The sequence below is a fragment of the Dendropsophus ebraccatus genome, chromosome 4 (genome assembly GCF_027789765.1).
Source record: "Dendropsophus ebraccatus isolate aDenEbr1 chromosome 4, aDenEbr1.pat, whole genome shotgun sequence".
Taxonomy (NCBI): Eukaryota; Metazoa; Chordata; class Amphibia; order Anura; family Hylidae; genus Dendropsophus; species Dendropsophus ebraccatus.
The window spans coordinates 85501175-85523410 of NC_091457.1; the positions used below are offsets into that span (position 1 = coordinate 85501175).

A 22236-nucleotide genomic window follows, 5' to 3' on the forward strand; every position below is an offset into this window, starting at 1 on the left:
ACCTTCAGTCATGTGAGAGAATGAAGGCGATTATGGACAGTAATTCAGTTTACTTCGGATCTAAGTCCAATAGGACTGTCACTTTTTTCCATGAAGTAGCTAGAGCAATCTTAGCCACTAGAAACACATAAAAGTAAATTGAGTGACTTTAGGTATCCTTGAAATTTTAACTTTCAGTACCGCATAAGTTGGAGACATCCAAATGTTACATTAAAGAATATAGCATATTAAAAATTCATTGCCAAAATCTTTTACCCTTTGTACAGGTCCACTTTGTCTGAAACATTAAAGCTGAGTAGTCGGGGTTTATTTTATATAGGCAGGGACTGAGTACCATCTCAAAAGCACCTTATAATTGGCCTCCACTAAAGCAACATTTTAATAGACATCTTCACTGTATTGAAGGCAATATCTTGCCATTCTTAATTTAAGTTTGAAACTGACGAGTCCCCTTCCCATTAAACCATATAGCTCAATTTACTAGGTGGAGAAATCAAATGAGAATAAAGGGCAGACAGGACATGAGCTCCTATAGATGAATTAATGCAAAGGTGTTTAAAGAGAATGGTAATACTGTTTTTAATGCATGACAATATCCTGCTGGCCTTAGAAGCCGCTGACTGACATTGTGTGCTGTTCTGTAGTCTATTATCTACAAGTACACCCAGATCCTTCTCCATCAGCGACTCTCCCAGTGTAACTCCCCCCAGGACATATGATGCATGTGGGTTATTAGTACCCAGGTGCCTAATTTTACATTTATCCACATTGAACCTCATTTGCCAAGTGAACGCCCAAACACTCAGTGTGTCTAAGTCATCCTGTAACATCTGCACATCCTCCATAGACTGTACTGTACTACAAAGCTTGGTGTCATCTCCAAAGATAGAAACATTGCTGTTAATTCCATTCTCAATATCATTAATAAACAAGTTAAACAGAAGGGGGCCCAGTACTGACCCTTGGGGTACACCACTTATTACCGGGGACCATTCGGAGTAGGAATCATTGACCATCACTCTCTGCGTGCAATCATTAAGCCAGTTTTCTAGTTACAAACTAAACTTTTTAAACCAATAGACCTTAATTTACCCATCAGACGCCCATGAGGAACTGTGTCAAATGCTTTTACAAAATCCAGGTACACTGTATCCACAGCCGCTCCACTATCCAGGCTTCTACTTACCTTTTCATAAAAACATATTAGGTTGGTTGGTGTGACAGCTTCTGTCCTTAGTAAAACCATGCTGGTTATCACTATTACCCCCTATATATTCCTGGATGTAGTCCCTTATAAGCCCCTTGATTAGTTTCCTCACAATGGACGTTGGGCTTACTAGTCTTTATTTACTTGGGGAAGCCCTAGAGCCCCTTTTAAAGATTGGCACTACATTTGCCTTATGCCAGTCCCTTGACCCAATGCCTGTCACCAAAGAATCACTGAATATTTTGTACCAGGGTACTGAACAGAGTTCCCTAAGAACTGAGTATAATCCTTCAGGTCCTGGAGCTTTGCTTGCGTTCAGTTTGTTTAATTAATCTTGGACCATATCTACAGTAAGGCTGGGTTCACACTACGTTTTTGCAATCCGTTTTTTGCAAAAACTGATAAAGAATGCAACTGTGTGCATTCGTTTTTTCATTGACTTCCATTACAAAAAAAGCGTCAAAACGGATCTTTTTTTAAAAAAAAATTTTTATGGACACAAAAATGAGGTCGACCACGTTTTTTTTTTTTTTTTTTTTTTTTTTGCCAAAAAATGTATTGCAAAAACGTAGTGTGAACCCAGCCTCAGCCAGTTCAGCACATTAGACTTGTTAGCAGCAGTGGCCCTGCCCACCTTACCTCTATCCTCTTCTTTTGTATATACATAGAAATCCAGGAAGTGATCAGCTATCAGCTACCAGTGTGGCAGAACTGTACAGATATGGTAATACATTAAATAGACACATCTATTTAACTTTTAATGTACTTTTAATAGAAAACAAGTTTTCCTTATCCTGAGTTCCCCTTTAACTCCCTGTCACGATTATTTAGGGGTCCTACATGCTGTGACCTTAGTTCTTTTTGCATTAATGTATTTGAAGATTTTTGGGGGGTTTCTTTTGCTATCTATGGCCACCTGCGTTTCGTTGTAAATGTTTGCTGCTTTTATTACCTTCATACAGGTTTTATTAAAAGGAACCAATCACCACCAAACTCACTATAAACCTAACACAGTGTCTAAGCATACGGTTTCCTGAGTCCCAGCCTGAAAAGCCCCGAAAACATACTTTTATTAATTCCCCCGCTGTATGGTAATTCATTCCAACTAGTCATCTGGGTCGTCCTGAGGCCCCAGCTAGTCAAGGTCATGGGGCTGTATGTAGCAGTAATCACACCATTCTGGGCGTGATTTACAACTCTGTTCACGGCCAAGGGGTGGGCCTGAGCACTCTTATCAGTGCCTATGTGTTTATTCGTGCAGACAGGCACATAGGCACTGATGAGTTGTAAATCATGCCCAGAGAGGTGTGATTACTGCTACAAGCATACATTCCTTTTAAGCTCTTTGTAATTTTAACACATTTGTATTCTTCCAGTACATTATTTAACAAAAAGGAATACCATAGCTTTCCCTAGCACATGATGAATGACATAAGGCACAACTATCATACAGCACTCACATGTGCAACATATGTAAGATACCTTTTTGGAGGGCACAGAGTCTTCCATAAGGAAGGATGGCAAGACTGTAGTGCATAGATGTATATCCTCCCCCCCCCCCCCCCTCCATGTGAGGGCACTGGGGGGTTAGAGTACTATCCGAGGGCCCAAATTGAGCCAAAATACTACATGATGCACAAAGTGGGGACTGGTGGAGCAATATAGATGGGGACTTTGAGGTAAAGATGGTGCTGGAGCCTAAAACCTAAAATGTTTGTCTGGCAGATTCTGAAGTGTTGAAGAAGAGGAAAAGTGAGAGACTGATCAGAGAAAATGCCCCTCTGTAAGTCACTGAATGTAACTGCATAACTGCACTGTAACCACTTAAAGGGGTTATCCAGGATTAGCATAACACAACTACTTTCTTACAAAAACCACCATATTGGTTGTGTGCAGTATTAAAATTTGAACCCAAAAAATGAAGTGGGCGTTACAAAAATAATGAGGTGCAAAAAGTCAATATGTCAAACATATACATACCAAAGAACAAAAGCAACCATATTATAAATGACAATGCACACTTGTGTGTAGAAATTAGAAAAAAAAAATACATCAGCTTTATTACATGTGCTACAAATAATTAAAGGGGTTATCCAGTGCTACAAAATCATGGCCACTTTCTTTGAGCGACTCTTTTCTCCAGTTCAGGTGCGGTTTGCAATTAAGGCTGTATTCCCACGTTCCGTGTTCCTCACGGAACATGGACGCGGAATGCCTGTAACAGTCTTTCCCGCCCGGACATCATCTGTGATATGATCTTGTGAATGGTGGAACTGTACTCATATGCGCGGTGCTGTAATGACAGCATTGTGCGCCGCTGATATCACTACAGCGTGGCGCGTACGAGTACAGTTCCCCCGCTCCCAGCATCTTATCACAGAAGCTGTCACTTAAACAAGATGATATAAAGTACAGCAGATAAAACAACTGAATCAAAACCAATAAAAACACAATAAAAATCCAAAATAATCCACAGGACAAGTATAGGAAAAAATTATAAATCCCAAGTGATATGTGGTAAATGTAGGAGTCATTTACCACATATCACTTATTTATAATTTTTTCTTATATTTGTGCTGTGGATTCTTTTTAGGCATTATGTTGTGGTATCAGTAGTAATATATCTCCACTGAGTATTGGGTATTTTCTTTAGTAGCATGTACAGAATTGATTATATTTGGCAGTAACTTATGGAGGACAGTTAAAGTAATGGTTTCCCTACATAAACTACAACCTCTTTTTAATATGTGTGCCTATGTATTGTTTGCATTACTGCAAATTTCGTACTCCTTTGCTAAAAATACTCCTCAAAAAATGCTTTATGGAAAATATAATGCAACTTCTGCTTCTCAGGCTATAAGCGAGCCACTGAGTTTGTGTACTTTATGGCTCCAGATATTTTCAGTGATTGTTTCTGCCTTCATTATAACCAGGTGCTGTGACATTTGTTGTAGTGTACTGCGGTCACACTTTAATTTTGTACCACTAGGTGGCAATGCTGTTAAAAGAACGAACAGAGTACATTGTTCTGTTAGGAGGACTGTGTTCAAGGTCAACACTAAAGGATTTAGAGGCCATTGTTGTACTATTTAAATATATCAAATCAATTACTTTCCCTTGCGCTACTCAGCATGCCATCTTCTAAAGTCAACTATGTTAAACTTGCTCTGAGAGCTGTCCATTTAGTTGTAAAGAGCCCAAAGCAAACTTTTAATATATCAGATCATACCAACGGAAACTTTGGGTCACTTATATTCATCATTCTTGGTTATCTGCTAGACTACTTACTTGTCTTTAAGTGCCAGGGAGGTATTTGCTATAGATTAGATTATTCCTACACTGCAAATACCTAAACAGTGTATGATATACTGGTCAAACACTATGGTCACCAGCAGGGAAAATTGCGTAGAGAAAAGCATAGACCTCCTCAATAATGGGCAGCATAAAAACAGGGATAGGCTCTCTTACTACAATGGTGTCTATGAATTACTCTGAAACACTGCAGAATGGTCTCAGCTTGCTTCTCGCTGCCCCGCTGGGTTTTATTGATAGATCTCTGATGCACAAATTGACCACCCAAATGACTTTTCTCCACTTCAGTTTCTCTGAAATGTTGCAGCATTTAGAGTCATAGCATGTTGTAATAAGAGAGTCTGTCCCTGTTCTGCTGTGGGCAGCATGAAACCGATGACAGGTTTCTTTAAAGATAAACTCATTTTAATTTAAGTGTTTTTTTTTTGTTTTGTTTTTTAACATCTCTTTGATAAAGCTAACTTTGTAATATAAATGTTATTTATTTTTCTTTTTTCATATTTTTAAGCAACACAGCCCCTGTGCTGCCACCAATAGCTGGGTCAGGAACTACAGGGCTGCATATATCCCAGCATAAGGTTTAGAGCGCTGCAGCACAGCAGCAAGTAACAGATTGAGCTGTAATTGATAACTACGGTATTCCTACAAGCTCCACTACTCTGTGCTGTGGCTGTAGTGCTACTAACACAGCCTGCTTCCCAAATATACATTAGAATAGACATCAAGTGCAGATCGTTCCGTCGCATTTCACTTCTTAATTTGGGTTATAAATTCCTCATCAAAATTCTCGCAAACCACCCAAATAGAATAATTACCTCCCTTATTCAATCCTGATCAATTGGCCTTCCTGTTGTGTATCCATACGGATAGAACCCACCTACTAGATACCAGTAAGGATATTGTGGTCGACAAATTCAGTTAATTGGGCATTCAGCTTATTAGACGCCCTACTGATATGCTCACCCTATAAATGTCGATCCATTGCTCGCGATGTTAAACTTCAAGGTATGGGTTTCCTTGCCACTGTCAGTGGCAGGTTGTATTAACTTAGTAAAAATGGTAGAAATGCCTGTATGTGCTTGGACGTGTCTTTGTGCCTGTACCTAACCATGAACTCAACTATTATTCCTTTTATATGGTGTGTGTTTTTGTGCTTGTGTGTGGGGAGGGCTCTCGTTCTAAGCTGCAATTGGCAAAGCTGCAGCGGCCAAAACACTTTGCAGGGGTATCTCTACCGAACCTGTACTTATATTATCTCGCTGGACACCTCAACTGTCTGAATAGTTGGACCTTAGCTCAGAATCCTCTGTACTCTTAACGGTATATACTGGACACTGTTCTCTTACCCTCTCTATGGTCGGTATTAACGGCCAATGTGGTACCTAGGAATACCCTAATACCTATACACAAGGTCATGAGGCAGATTTGGAAAGTTGCAGGTAATCTTACCAGATACATGGGGGTACCTGAGGAATCCCTGCTATGGGGCATGCCAAATTACACACATTGGCTATCTTTGCCAGATGCCCAATATTGGTTGAGAATAAGAGTTAATTACCTTGCTGATGTGTATAGAGATAACACTGTAGTTTCATTTCAAACTCTTAAATCTAATTATGACATTCCCAACAGTCATTTCTATAAATATCTACAGCTACAACACGCACTTAACCCCCATAAGGACCCATACCGTACCGGTATGTCATAGCATTCTGTCACTTAAGAACCCATGACGTACCGGAACGCCAGTGGGTCCGGCATCTCTGTGAAGTGAGCTCATGTAGTGTCCCAGCACAGGGTGCTTTCTATTGCATCTGAGTAACTCCCTCAGGTTCAAGTGGGAGATGGTGTATTATTGTGTTTTCCCCACTAGGCATCACTACTGTCTTTGTATAACTTTATGCACAGCTGAAGGAGAAGAAGGGTTAACTATGTTTTGTACCACATGTTGTTTTCTGACCACTTATAGGTGCAGGTGCTTTCCCTCTTGTTCTATCCTATTCTATCCTATCCTCTCTTTCTCCACACACAAACAGCCCCCACCACTCACAGGAGAGTTTAGTTATCCCCTCTAGGAGGTGTTGGTTCTTGGTGGGAGGAAGTTGGGGAGTTAGTGGCTGTAGGTCTAAGTGAGTAGTGGTCTGAGAAGTAGCTCAACCACAGCATTCTTCTAGTGAGCCTTCAGACAACTATGCAGTGCTAAGCTTTCACCAAGGGAGAGAAGCCAAACAGGGATTTACCTTGCCCATGCCAGGAAACTGTAAAACATACAGGGCAGTTACCTGAAACTTTATAGGAACTGACCCCAGTGGGACAAAGCTATGGAACGTCTTTGTATCCAACTGTGCAGGACAAGGAGTCTGCTTCGCTCAGATAACAAAGGCCTGGGGCTTTAACTACCCGCCTAGGAGAGGTAGCCTGTAACTAGGGGGCATAGGGTAGTCATGGACAAACAAGTCATCCGTGAGTATGAGTAGTCTCTTTCACTTCTTCTGGTCACTCAAACTGTTCAGGCAGAGCACACTACTACATTGGGCAGGGCCCCTCTGGCCACTCCTCTCCTCTCTCTCTACTGGAAAGCACCTCTTTCTACTAAAGCACCAGTATTCCTTCCTAACTTCCAGCACCTAGGTCTTCTGTAAGATTGGTACTAATCTACTGCATTGTTAACACGTGTACTGTTTGCACTACGTTGATCCAAAGTAAGGGTACAAACCCACTTGGCGGGTCTGCAGCGAGACTCGCTGCAGATCCCAGCCCTATACTTTCATTAGCAGAGAAACTCGCAGCAGGGATGTACATCCCTGCTGCGATTTTGTCTGCAGCCCGCCCCATTAACCCCCTAGCCGCCGGACATTATACATTACCGGGTCCCCGCTCCTGCTTGCTTCGGCGGCACGTTCTGCCCGGCCAATCAGTGCTCTGCCCTGCCGCAGCGCACTGATTCGCCGGGCGGGCCGTGAAGACACCGGGAGCCCCGAAGCAAGCAGGAACTGGGACCGGGTAATGTATAATGTCCGGCGGCCGGGGGGTTAATGGGGAGGGCTGCAGACAAAATCGCAGCAGGGATGTACATCCCTGCTGCGAGTTTCTCTGCTAATGAAAGTATAGGGCTGGAATCTGCAGCGAGTCTCGCTGCAAAAACGCAGCAAGGAGACTCGCTGCAGACCCGCCAAGTGGGTTTGTACCCTAAAGTAACTTTTTTTTTTGTAACGCACTGGACTCTGGCTTGTCTATTTTGCACCTGCACCTACACACACTTGTACACTTGGGTTAATCTCTCTTTTTTTGTGCTGGTGAGGTGCCAATAAACATTATATACCATAGTGTGCATAATCGTCCGATCTATTAAAATAAAACATTAAAATACATTAATATTATAATATTATTATAATACATTAAATATTAAAAAACATTAAAAAATAAAATAAAACATAAAATATTGTTCCCACACAGTGAATGGAGTAAACAAAAAGTGATTAAAAAATGCCAACATTGATTATTTTTATTACATTTGATCAGTAAGTCTCATCTACACAATTATGGAATTAATAAAAACTAGAGATCATGGCACAAAAAAAGACATCCCATACACCTTCGTACGTGAAAAAATAAAAGCGCTATAAGAGTCACAATAGGGCCGTTGTAATGACACCTATTTGCAAAATTTGTTTTACTGTTAATAAAAATAGTAAAACATTATAAAAGCTATATAAACTGCATATTGCTGTATTCAGGCTGACCTATAGAATAAAGATATCATCTCAGCTTTACCGTAAAGTACATTACAAAAACACAGAACCCCACCCCCAAAATTTGCAGAATTGTATTTTTCCCCCCAATTTCACCCCATAAATGATATTTTGGGGGTATCGTCATGCATAGTATAGTGGATTGAAAGGCACATTTATAAAGTACACCTGTTCCTAAAAACAACAAGCCCTTACACGGCCCTGTAGCTGGAAAATTAGGAGTTATAGCTCTTAGAAGGAGAGAAGAAAAAATTTAAACCGCTAAATTGAAACTTGGTCTGTAAGGTAATTTTTGGCTTTGTCCTTAAAGGGTTAAAGCACAGTTCCCAGGTGTAGATCTCTCCATTTCCTCTTAACTTCCTATAGGGGTAATGTGGTCCCAAGGCCCTAGAGGCATGATCTCAGCGCTATATTCCTATTTGATACATATGACGGCAGCAAATACACCAGTGCCAGGACTAGAGAGGTGGAAAGTTCTCATACCTGCTATGTCAACCAAAACATATGAGGAGATGAGTCTCAACTTCATGTTACATATTTTATTAACAATAAACTTTCCCAACTCATACACCAGTGTTACCTCACTCCTGTTAGGCCTCACTGTATGGGAAGAATACCAGCCCTTACCTGCCCTAAATGCATGGCTGAGCCGGCAAACTTTTAGCATATGGTATGGACTTGCCCCTGTATCGTCCAATTCTGGAATGATGTTGTACATGTCTCATCTGAAGTATGTGGTTTACATATCCCTTTTGATCCTACTGTGTGCCTTTTTGGTGTACTGGATGAGGTGGTGTGGACTCGTCATCTACACATTTCTTATTTCTGGCAAGAAAGTCCATTGCCCTTCAGTGGATTGATAGACGCCCCTCAGACGTAGATATCTTTGGTTAATGTTGTAGTATCCTATGAATGTATAGTCTATTTTCATAGAAAGTGCACTTCTAAATTCCATGAGATATAGGACCCTTGGTGTAGGTCCCCACTGAGAGTAATTTTACCAGAGGATTTGCAATCTACTAATGACAAAGCTCCTCCTCAAATTATTATGTATATGCTGTTCCTCATCTGGTTGTACAGTTAGAGCAGCAATGGTTGTGCTGCTTATGTTGGACAATGTTATGGCGTACACAATGTATTATTAATCTGATTTCTATGTAAGACTCTGATGTCAGTGTTCACTGAGTCTGATGTCATACTTATGATGGTTTGTGGTAATGTGTTTTACACTTTAATAAAAATGATTAAAAAAAAAAAAAAAAATAGAGTCAAGGGAGACTCAGTATCACTATAGTTCCAAAGCCTTTCCCATTTTGAGAGTGGGGAGAGCACAGGTAGACTGTTTGCTAGAATTGTCTCTGCTCAGAAGGGTCCATCCTTCATTTCCTACCTATGTCTAATGGAGTGAGAACTACTGAGGATCGGGAGTTGCTGGGTGCCATGGTATCCTTTATAAGGATACATATTCTTATAGGCTGGTGTGCATCGGGTCGGAGATAAGGGATTATGTTTCTTGTGTGTCACTTCCCATGCTTACTAAAGCTCAGAGAGAGGAGTTGGAGCATGCTTTGACTGTGGAGGAGTTGGAGGTGGCGTTCTCCAGAAATGAACATTCTCCAGGGCTTGATGGCCTGCCAGGTGAATTCTTAAACAGTATAGTCAATGTCTTCTCCGGGAACTGCATGCCACCTTCAATAACTTGGTTGTGGAAGGTATGCTGCCTGCTTTGCTGAGGGAGACTGTAATTGTCCTTATCCCTAAACAGGTTAAGCATCCTACACAAATAGGGTCTTATAGACCCATTTCATTGCTTTGTGTTGATGTTATGATTTTGGCAAAGGCACTGGCTAACCGGCTCGTTACGGTTATATCCAGCTTGGTCCATGGTGACCAGACTGGTTTTATGCCTAGGAAGTCTACTGCCGACAATATTAGTAGACTGTATTTCAACCTGAAGGCTCCGGGATTCCTGGGCTATTCTCTCACTCAACACTGCCAAAGCTTTTGACAGCGTAGAGTGGGCGTATCTCTGATGTGTATTGTCGAAGATGGGTTTTGGCCCGATTTATACTTCTTGGATTAAATTACTTTACTCTGAACCCACAGCTCGACTTCTGGTTAATAGGCTGCTATCTGAGTCATTTCCCTTGAAAAGGGGTACCAGGCAGGGTTGCCCTCTCTCTCCGTTTCTTTTCGAATATGTGATTTAAGCACTGGCTTGGTTGGGACAAGAAGGTGCCGAGATTTGTTAGGGATCACAGTTTTAAGGAGTAGGTTTTAGTGAAGGAAAGGTAAATTAAGGGTTGGGATGTGTAATCGGGTTAGGGTGGAGGGGTTCCCTCATGGTGCCTTTACCTTGACATGGTGTGGGAGCTTGCATGCCTTGGTGATCCAATGAGCTAAGCTGGCGGGAGTAGTACTCCTGGCTGGGTCACACGTGCTAGACAAGTCTATGGGGAGAAGCCAGACTAAGCAAGGCACCCGGAAAAAAGGGCCGGCATCCTAGAAATATTGAAATATTTAAAGAGTCACTGTTGTGATTTTTTTTTTGCAAAAATCAATAGTCCAGACGATTTTAAGTAACTTTGTAATTGGGTTTATTAGCCGAAAAATGAATTTTTAACATGAAAAAGCAGTTTGAAGCTCTCCGCCGTGTCTTCATTGTTCTCCTATGTAGAGATGGAAATAAAACACCAAAACAAGACAACAAAGAGTTAATCTACAGCAACATCACACTTTATCTCCTCGGACAGTCAGCACTGACCTCTCTGACCTTTGAATATGCTGTCACCCAGATCCATGTTTGTGTAATCCTTTGTTCTCAGCTCTCTGCTGCCGACTAACTCCCTCCTCCCTCCTCCCCCCTCCCCTCTCTATAGAACAGACAGGTTGTGTCTGATGCAACTAGTCACAATTTCCTGAGTTTTTACAGTGTATGTCAGAAAGGAGAGGAGGGGGGATCTGGGAAAAGGCTTTTTAAATGCAGATAATGGCATATTTGCCTAATAAACCCAATTACAAAGATTCTTAAAATCGCCTCTAGTGACTCTTTAAAATACAATGGACATATACTATTGACAATACATCTATCAACCAACCAATAACTTACTATGTTGTGAAGTGCGACAGGGAGAAGCTAATCGTCAAGCTGTTTATGGACTGGCCCACTTAGCACACCGGCCCATCAGGCATTCGCCCAAATTGCCAGATGGGCAGTCCGCTCCTGGTACCAAGACAGGGCTTGTACAGCCCTGCAGTTTCAAGGGGTTGTTTAACATAAAGCCTATTCATTGTAAAGAAAAGTGCTGTAGTTATATACTTTGTATACTCTTGCGGTCAGTAAATGTTAAGGAAGCACTCTAGGTTTTTTTTGTTTTGCCATATCATACTTATTATTCATCACTAGTCCAACAGTGCCATGTGTTAAATTCCAGTGCAGGTGCCTCCATGCATTTCATCACTGGGTCATGTGATCACCAGTCTGACCCATAAGAAATCACAGTGGTTAAGGGAAGTCAGGGAGACAAAAACTTGACAGGTACACTTTCAGGCTATGTTCAGACGCTGTATGAGACCAGACGTTCCGTGACCCAGCCGGTCGCATTAAAGATCATCCCGGTCGGTACCGCAGTACCGGCCGGATGATCTTTAGCGCCACTGAGCTCAGATGTGGGCTCGCATGGATCAGAACTCCCCACTGCACACAATGGAGCATGTGGCCGGAGCCGCTCGCTCCACTGTATGCAATGATAGGTTTTTCTGCGGCCGCAGAAAACTGACATGTCAGTTTTCTACGGTGCCGCTAGAGATTCTGGCAGGAGCATATACTATGTGTATACGCTCTGGCCGGGATTCCATAGACAGCATGGTAACGTATATTTTCGTATTAATTACGGACATTGTTGCATGGCCTCACTGTGCATTTGTGTGTGTGGTGCTGGTGGGGGGTATGGAGCACCTGAACCTGATTAAGTATTTGTACTGGTTTCTAAAAAAAACTAAACAAAATTATAACATTGTACTAGTAAGTTTACTTTAAGATACTTTCAGCCATAAAGATAAAATAGTAATATCATGGTGCATATTAAACTCTGCTCTGCTACATTTATAGTAGTAGATATGGAGACAATTGGTGACAACATCTTTACTCTGGGAACATCAGGCACCTGAAATAATGTAATGATGCATTGGTCTGTGCTATTTTTATACAGCAGAATTGGTGCATGCTTTTCAGCCGGGGCATGTATGAATGACCTTTAATATTAATCTTTATAGCAGGAAGCCAGGTCCAGAGATGCCAATGGGTGTGGACTGTAGCTGCCACCTCTGGGATTACTTTTATATCTGTGATCAATTGTGAGTTCAGCAGATCTCAGGGCATTCCTGGCTGGATGCACCGTTCTCTACATTGTGTTCGGGTGTAAGAACCCGTACTGGATATCTCTGTGATTTATGCTGGTATCAAACTCTAGATGTCTCCATGGCTGGTACAGAAGACCAAATGTAAGTGAAGATATGTTGGGTGAAATACTTCATACAGATGAGAGGGTTATCTAGTTATATGTAATTATACTTAATCAGTACTGTTTTCCATATTTCATCTGGCTTTCAGTTAATGGGAAAACTGAATAAAATGTCTGAGGTTGTGTGAGTAAGACATGAATATAAACTCCATGGGCCAGTTTCCATGAACTGACAGCAAGCAGAGATTTGGAAAATGGCAAAGGATGAATAGAAAATCTATAAAAAAGTCGACAAAACTTTTCAGTATCCAGAAATTACGCTTTCAGTTGAAATGGTGCTATGGATTTGATGTTGTTTTGTTTTGTGCATGGTATCCAAATCTCCATATACACCCCAGTCTGATTGTGTTTTCATATTTTTCATTTCTAACATCATTAAGAATGAAATTAATTCCTTTTTTTCAAACGCAATAAACAAAAACACATAAAAACTTGATGCCTTTTTGTGTTATTTATGACCTTAACATTATTCAAGCTTGAATTTTCTATTGGATCTGGTTTTACTATATATTGTCTCTCTAAACTCCACTATACTATGACTAAGGCCCCACAGTTGGTCTAAAATGCATAAGTGGTGCTTTTGTCTGAATTTGGATTTCATTGGAGATTGTGAATAAAGCCTACTTTTTTATTTTGAAATTCTTTAATGCTGTATACTTTTTATCTTTTATCTTTGTGTGTGCATCTAAGTTAACACTAGGTGACCTGAACTGTTTTGCTGCATTGTTATAATACTATCCCCTGTGTACATGAATACAACATGAATACTGTTGTTACAGCCACGGCTCGTACCTTCCTCTGCAGCCGCCCCATCATCCCCTGCTGCGGGCGCATGTTTCCCCATGTGGTCCGGCAGGCTCCAGCTCCCTCGAATAGCTCCTCCTTTCTCTCAGCCGGCGCGCATCGCCATCTCTGCTTACATTTAAAGGGACAGTACATCTCTGATTGGCAGTGTACACCAAACACCTCCCTATAAATTCTAGCCCTGCCCTGACCCTAGTGTTGGAGCCTCTGCATGCTTCTCTTAGTGTGTGATCCCAGCTCTCTGTTGTTCCTGCCGTGGTTCCTGCCCATAGCCCTGCTGCCTGCAGTTCCAACCGTGTGCCCTGCCGCGTTTCAGCCATGAGACCTGCTGTGTTCCTACGTGCCCACGTGTCTCCAGCTGCACCTTGCCCGCTGCCGTTAACAAGCCAAGCCAAGGGTAGCGACCTGAGGGTCATCTGCTGCAGCAAGCCCATCCCGCCTTGTGGGGCCTCTTAGACACTGCTCCCTGCGGCTTATACCGGCCCCTTAGACACTGCTCATTGCGGCTTATACCATCGCTAGCGGTGGTACAGCGAATCCATGACTCCAGTCGTAACAACTGTCTCCCATGTACAAGAATATAACTTCTATAATGTGAAATGGAGAGAAGAGTGCAGCTTAGACACTGCTCATTGCGGCTTATACCATCGCTAGCGGTGGTACAGCGAATCCATGACTCCAGTCGTAACAACTGTCTCCCATGTACAAGAATATAACTTCTATAATGTGAAATGGAGAGAAGAGTGCAGCTGCACCTCACACCAATAGCTGATACTAAAGCCGCTAAGCTACTTTAAAAACAAACACCAGGAATTTGGTATACAATTTGATCAAACCAATACGCCCCGTGTACCACATGCAGGTATCCTGGTTCACACAGGTCCCTACGCTAACTCTGTACCGTGTCAGTCAGCGACTGCGTCTCCCGCAAAGCGCGCACATGCTGGGAAGGGAGGCCATGGAATGGCCCTGCAACCCCACTGTCACAAAACCAAACCCAAAATGCCCCACACAGACCCTGCCAGCACCGCCGGCGGAGAAGGCTGCCCCCAAATGACACAAGAATGATACAAGAATATAAAAATTATAGACCCATGTGATCCAAATTAGCTGGAAGCACCTGTGTACATAAGGGGAGGATCTCCTAGTATTCTCCCATTCTACCTGCAGAGGAATGGAGAGAGGTAAGAGCTTGTTCACACTTGTGTTGCTTGGCGTCCACTTTTTCCGCCGGTGGCGCCTGCGGTGTTCAGGGGGGGGCCCTTTAGGTTCTGGTCCTGTGACAATGGGGTTGCAGGGCCATTCCGTGGCCACCATTCTCTGCTTGCGCACGTTTTGCGGGGATTGTGGTCACTGACCGGCACAGTGATGTTTTTTGGTTAGGGACTCATGTGTATCAGAAGACCTGCACGTGGTACATGAGGCAATATGGTTTGGCCAAATTATATACTAACTTCTGATGTTGGTTTTAAATGTAGCTGAATAAGCTTTCGTGTCAGCCATGGTTGCGATGTGTAGCCATTTCTGTCTTTTTGGCTTGTGCATATTTTATGTATTCTGTCCCTTTTTTCATTGTGGCTAGCACTCATGCTTTGTAAGACCCATGTGATCCAAATTAGCAGGAAGCACCTGTGTACATAAGGGGAGGATCTCCTAGTATTCTCCCATTCTACCTGCAGAGGAATGGAGAGAGGTAAGAGCTTGTTCACACTTGTGTTGCTTGGTGTCCACTTTTTCCGCCGGTGGCGCCTGCGGTGTTCGGGGGGGCCCTTTAGGTTCTGGTCCTGTGACAATGGGGTTGCAGGGCCATTCCGTGGCCCCCCTTCTCTGCTTGCGCACGTTTTGCGGGGATTGTGGTCGCTGACCGGCACAGTGATGTTTTTTGGTTAGGGACTCATGTGTATCAGAAGACCTGCACGTGGTACATGAGGCAATATGGTTTGGCCAAATTATATACTAACTTCTGATGTTGGTTTTAAATGTAGCTGAATAAGCTTTCGTGTCAGCCATGGGTGCGATGTGCAGCCATTTCTGTCTTTTTGGCTTGTGCATATAAAAATTATAATACTGCCTTCTATCAACAAGAATGTAACCGCTACAATACTGGCTAAAATTATAATACTGAACAAATAATTGCTATAATACTGTCCTTCTTTATGTACAAGACTATATCTAATACTGCTTCATACATATAAGGATATAACTATACTTATGCTCGATTGTGTGTACAAAAAATAACTACAATATTGCCGCTTTGTACACACATATACTGTAAGTACTGTAATTTTGCCCCCTGTAAATGAATATAAACACTGTAATACTGCCCCTTATGGACTGGATATTTGAGTAACAACATTTTCTGATAAATTTTATGATTATAATGTCTGATTTTACTTGAAAAATTACTAAAATTTGATTTGTATTGGAGAACTTTTTTTTTTTTTTTCATCCTGTACTTTTATATCTTTATTCTTTTAAATAACAGCAGCTTATGTAGTCTGCAGGAGCCTTGACCCACTGCCACAGTGTGGGCTGGATTATGTCTTTTGTTCTACAATTGAAAAACCCTTTTAGAAGATTATTATTATAAAACAGATTAATCAGCATCATTCATGTGCATTGATTCTACCCAAACGTATTAAAGGGGAACTCCAGATAAGAAAAACTTTTTTTCTATTAAAAGTACATTAAAAGTTATATAGATGTGTCTATACAATGTATTACCATATTTGTGCACTTCTGCCACACTGGTAGCTGATAGAAATCCAGAAAGAGAAGAAAACTCGCTTCTGTGCCAATCCACTTTGTCTCCTGCTCCCTCTGCTCAACCCCTTAGGAGACAGAGATTCCGTGCTTCTGTCTCACATTGTGTGTGTTTGCTCAGTGCAGGCTGATGATGCAGACAGGGTGTGATATCACAGGAGGCATGGCTGGATCCCCCAATCCCCTGACTGATTCACCTTCTCTGACTGGCCTCTTTAGCCTTTAGCCTACACCTGGGCAGGCAAGGAGTGACAGAAGCAGCTACTGCAACTTCACTGATTGTGCAAAAGTCTGCAGTGAAATTAGGCCTATTTTCACACATATTGGAGTATCATTGCAGTACTGCAGCGTCTTCACCAAAATAATGCAGTAACACAATTAAATGATGCTAAATATCACAGAGAATCAGAGCCGACACTGCCAATCCCACTTGGACAAAAAACGAGCCATAAACAGTATATCCCATGTTACATAATATCGGATAAAGTCCTTATTGTGGGGCTCAAGGTTAAAGACAAAAGATGCGTGATCATAATACGTGAGTGGTGATGGAAAGAAGATTTTTTTTAAATTAAATTTACATTATTCAAATAATGGTGTTAAAGGTAGTACCAGTGTGCTCTGTGGGTGGGACCACAATGAAATGATAAAGTACTGCAATTAATTTAGTAACACAATGAAACTGTAATGTGTAAACACAGCCTAGATGTTCTGCAACAGATTTGGACGGGGAATGGGCAGGATGGAGGACTGTGATAAACAGCTGAGGGAAACCTGTAGTTCTGGAACCAGTACTGCATCCTAGGAAATGCTCAACCAGGAAGTACAGCCACACAATATAGAACAACACCCCCAAAACAACACAGTTTGCAGGAATCTATGATCTGCAAACTGCATTTGTTCTAGGGAATAGGTCAGCCACCCAGCAACAGCTGATGGGTACCGGCGGTGCCTCCCGTTCTCCGTCGGAAAAAAGTGACCGCGGCCGCACTCCGTAGCGGCCGCGGTCACGTGGGGTAAGCGCGCACAGCGCGGGCTTACCTCAGAATTTTTCTCGGAAGGCATGGTGACTTCACCTAAACACTGTTAGAACGAAAGTATTTGTACAATGAAATTTGTTTTGAATGCTTCAAATTTTATTAAACTGTGTTAACGATACTGTTATGCATCATAAATTTATTCAACAGTATACTTTACTGTATGGTTCATAAATCTATTGAACAGTATTACTGAGTAATTTCATACAATTCTGAAAACATTTTTTTTTTTTTTTTTTTTTAAGTATAGTATTCATCTTCCAGTGATGGAAACGGCACGTTAATTCGTCCTAGGTAGTTGGCCTTTACTTCTTTGTCTCAGTTTGTCCTTGTTGCGTAGTTTGTTTCTGGTTCTTGTTGAATCCTGCAATATGAGGAAATATAGGTAAGGCGCCGAGTAGACCACCAGGATATATATATATATATATAACTTGGGTTGGGGGGGTGGGCGCTGTTGCTGGGTGGCTGACCTATTCCCTAGAACAAATGCAGTTTGCAGATCATAGATTCCTGCAAACTGTGTTTTGTTCCTCGGGAGGCAGCCACCCAGCACCAGCTGATTGGTTGATCGGCACACACCTGGTGGTCGCTCTTATGAAATTTATACGCTCAGGATCTGATGGGCGCCAATAATGTTTTACAAATGTCCTTTCGGACTGCCATCGGGCTGATTTTAGGATAGAAATTAGAGGGATCCCTTTTGCGGCCGCTTTTGAGACGGCTGCGCCTCTTAAGGAGTGTGTTTTAAACCTTTCTGTATCTACTCCTGCCCTTTTCATGGCGTGTAGAATCCAACCTCTAATTGTATTAGAGGTTGCTTTTCTAATGGGAGTCCTTGAAGTAATAAAAAGGTTGGTAATGTTGCTTCTTATCGGAGCGGTTAAATTTAAATAATGTTTCAGTGTTGTGACCAGGCATAATGATGGGTCCTCTAAGTCTTCTAGTAAATCTAGTTCTATAGGACTGCGCTGTAGTCCTGATGTTTTTGTAGGTCCTTTTAGGATTATGTGAAAACCCTTAGGTGTGAGTGAGAGCCATGGTTCGTTAATGTGGATTAACGTTAGTTCCATGGATCTGGCTGCCAATGCTAGTGCTAACAAACAGGCTAACTTGATACCTAGCATACGTATAGATAATTCCGCTTCTGGTAGATTGGCTAGGAATTTTAATAGGGGGTCAATGTCCCATGTTGAGTCATACTTTGGGACCACTGGTCTGGACGCTACTGCACCTTTAAGGAACCTAAGGTATAGTTTGTTAGTAGTGAGGTTAGGTATTAAAATGGCCAGTGCCGATCCTATTGTTTTAAGTGTATTGGATGCTATACCTGAGTGAAACTTTGACGTTAAGTATTCAAGAGCCGACCACAAGTTTGGTGGATCATGTTCACTATTATTTTCCGATCTCCAGCTCTGGAACTCTTGAATAATAGCTTTGTATCTTGACCGCGTCTTTGGCCTTAGAGACCAATTTATTAGATTGTTAGCCTGTTCTGTGAGCTGTGGGTATGTGAACAGCTGACTAATGCTGCAATCCACATTAACTGGGGCAGCTGTATCAATAGGTCCTGTGAGCCCTGAAAGCATTCGGATGTCATTCCCAGGGGGAGTTTCTTCTCTATCCTCATGCTGTGGAGTTTGGGATACCATGGTCTGGAGGGCCATAGTGGATATACTAGCACCATCCGTGAAATTTGTTCCTCCTCTATTTTTAGTAGTGTCTGAGATAGAAGGGTTGGAGGAGGAAACGCATATAGGTTTTGTAGGTCCGACCATGGAAAGGATAGGGCATCTATCCTCCATGCTTTGGGGGACCAGATCCGGGCTACAAATTTCTGTGTTTTTGCTGATGTTTCGGAGGCAAATAAGTCTATTTCCCTCTTGCCGAAAGTTTGATTTATGTGGAGAAACTTCTCCTGAGTGAGTGACGCTGTTGTCAGAGTTAGATTCTGTCTGGACAAAGCGTCTGCTATCTCGTTCGTGTGTCCCGGAACGTATTGGGCTATTAGGTCTATTCTGTTGTCCAATGCCCAACTCCAGAAGTCTATTGCCTCTAAGCATAGCTTCCTTGATTTCGTTCCTCCCATTTTGTTCACATATGCTATCGCTGTTTTGCTGTCCATTTGGATGAGAATAGATTGGTGATTTGGGAGTGTTCTTACTAACTTCTGACAGGCTAATCTGGCTGCCCTTAGTTCTAGGATGTTTATGTGAAGGGACCTTTCCTCTTCTGACCAGCAACCTCTTAAGGCAGAGTGTACTGAAAAAGCTCCCCATCCTGTTAAGGATGCGTCCGTTGTAACAGTGACGTCTGGTGGCGGAGCTCTTATTGGACAGGGATGAAGATTTTTTAGGGTGAGTATGTGGCTCCACTCCTGTCTTATTTCTATGGGTATAGGAAACCTTTTGTTCCAATGGTATCCCTGTCTTAACCAGCGTCCTAGGTGCATTTGAGTTTTTCTGCAAAGAATGGGCGCTGTTCTGAACCCTGGCTGTAGGGCCACAATTTTTCCTATGATGCTTGCTGTCTCTCTGAGTGTTATGGTCCCTGCTTGTATTGCTTCTTTTACTACAATTTGTATTTTTTTCCATTTGTCGTTGGGAACGCCTATCTGAAATAGGGTAGTATTGATCTGAAAACCTAGGAAAACTACAGTTTTGGTTGGTGTTAAAACCGATTTTTGCCTGTTTATGGTGAATCCTGTCTGAGACAGAAGAGAGAGCATGGTTTCTCTCTGAGTCAGAAGATTTTCCTCTTTTTGGTGAAACACCAAGATGTCGTCTAGGTATACTATGCATATTATGCCTTTTGTTCTGAGATGAGTAATTACGCCTTTTAGTATCCTTGTGAAAGCATATGGTGCTATAGAAAGGCCAAAGACCATTACATTCCAATGGTATAGTTGGCCTTTCCAAAAAAACTGAAGTAATCTCCTGTGTTTGGGAGCTATGGAGATTGCATGGAAGGCATCCTTGAGATCTACTTTTATGAGGAACATTTCCTTCTCTAGTAAGAATTTTAGATCTGTTATGCTTTCCATTCTGAATCGTTTCCGTTTCAGAAACCTGTTTAGGGGTTTTACGTTGAGGACTGGTCTGACTGACCCGTCTGGTTTTATAACTGGGAATATGTGACTTATCCAGCCTTTTTGGTCTGTATGTGCTCTGGCTATTTTCCCCGTCTGGAAGGCGGCTTCCAAGACTTTGTCTAATTTTTCGTCTGACCGAAAATGAGGTTTTCTTCTTTGGAAAGGAAACCTGATTAACGGCAGTTGTAGACCATCTTTGATCACTTTTAGGACCCAACGGTCCGTAGTTATGTTCTGCCATGAGTTTAAATTTACCCGAGATGGAATTATCGTTTCCGTGCTTACCTGACAAACTTCTCTTTGTTGAGGCTGTCCTCTGGAAACTTCCTCTATGGGTGTAATTCCCTCTTGAGAAGTGTTTTCTTGTGTGTCCCTGGTTGTAGTCACGGGTCTGTCCTTGGGACCTATAGGAGCGACCCTCTGTACGAAAGGGCTTCTTGAAGGGATAAGTTGGTTTCTTTAAATCTGCAAAGGATTTGCGTGCCCTGTATCTGCCCTTTACTTCTTGTATGAAGTCGGGTCCAAAGAGATTTGACGTTTCCAAGTTTGGGAATTCGTGACTCTTTGGGGCTAAGTCTGACATGCCTGCCGCCGTTAACCAACGGGCTCTACGTATATTGGTGACGTAGTTAAATGTTTGTCCAATCATTAGGGCTGCTCTGCTTGTTGCTTTAAGTAGCGCCATTTTGGAAGACCTCAATGTTTTTAAGTCATTACTGGGTCTGGTGCCCTCTTGTTCTGCTTTTGAAAGCATGAGTAAAAGCGGACCTACCGCGTCCGCTATTTTAAATTGAATATTGCGCATAGTGTTGTCGGTCGTATCATTCGATACGGGGTTCCCTGTGATAGATAGCAGGGCTGGATCGATCTCTGGGGCAATGAGCGCCTGTATGTCTGGAATACCAATATGATTCCTTAGGACCAAATCGTCCTCCTTATTTAGTGTGGCTCTGAATGCTAGTTGTGCAAAATCTCTTACATCAGAGGATTTTGCTATTGCCCATCTCTGTGAGAATAACTTGTTAGGGGGCGTTTTTCCTGCCAGCCCTACTCTGTTCATCTGAAGGTCGCTGCGCAAACCTCTCTCAGACGAGGCGGCAGACCTTGCGACATTGTCGCACTCCCAGTCCACTATGTTCTGAGGGGACAGTTCAGGTGAAGCAAACGCTTCATAAAGGGAGTCCTGTGAATGTGTGCTCAAACGAGCAGATGAAACAGATGCAGTTTCTTTATGTAATGTGGCCAGAAAGGTGCTTGGTGCCACAGTCATTTCCCTCAAACGAGGGTTCACATTGCTGCAGCCAGCCCTTACTTCAGGGTCTGACTGTGAACTATTAGAGAGAGGGTTATTTCTGTTCCCAGCTCTCTTCTTTATTGGGGGCCCGTCTGAGGAGGAGGAGGACTCTGATACATGTCGGGGTCGGCGTCTACTCTGCGTGGATGCACCCACGGAAGTTGCCGACGCCGCCACCGAGAACAGGTCCTCATCCATGGCCGCCGGAAAAATTCTGAGGTAAGCCCGCGCTGTGCGCGCGCTTACCCCACGTGACCGCGGCCGCTACGGAGTGCGGCCGCGGTCACTTTTTTCCGACGGAGAACGGGAGGCACCGCCGGTACCCATCAGCTGGTGCTGGGTGGCTGCCTCCCGAGGAACAAAAAAGGATTTTTGGTAGTTTTAAAACTGTGTTAGACAAGTAAGCAGTGGTATTTGCTTCTGTAGCATTTATTTTTTTACTCTACCTGGAGTTCG

At 42.6% G+C, this 22236-nt stretch overlaps 2 protein-coding genes across 3 annotated transcripts in view; one reads left to right on the forward strand and one right to left on the reverse strand.

Moving 5' to 3' along the window:
* Positions 1-9857: 9857 nt before the first annotated feature.
* MYLK3 (myosin light chain kinase 3) overlaps positions 9858-22236 on the forward strand; it is an 84044-nt gene continuing 71665 nt past the window's right edge. Inside the window, exon 1 of one of the 2 annotated variants that reach the window (XM_069968568.1) lies at positions 9858-9909. In XM_069968568.1, coding sequence (XP_069824669.1) covers positions 9877-9909 — 33 coding nt within the window. In that variant the 5' untranslated portion in view covers positions 9858-9876. Of the gene's footprint in view, positions 9910-12651; positions 12775-22236 lie in introns of those variants that run through there. The other variant, XM_069968570.1, reaches the window with a different exon arrangement.
* Positions 17422-21822, reverse strand: LOC138789767 (uncharacterized). Its single transcript, XM_069968566.1, has 2 exons — positions 20772-21822; positions 17422-17762 (listed from the first exon to the last, which is right to left on the reverse strand). The coding sequence occupies exons 1-2, from the start codon at positions 21754-21756 to the stop codon at positions 17704-17706; spliced, it is 1044 nt and encodes a 347-aa protein (XP_069824667.1). The 5' UTR covers positions 21757-21822; the 3' UTR covers positions 17422-17703.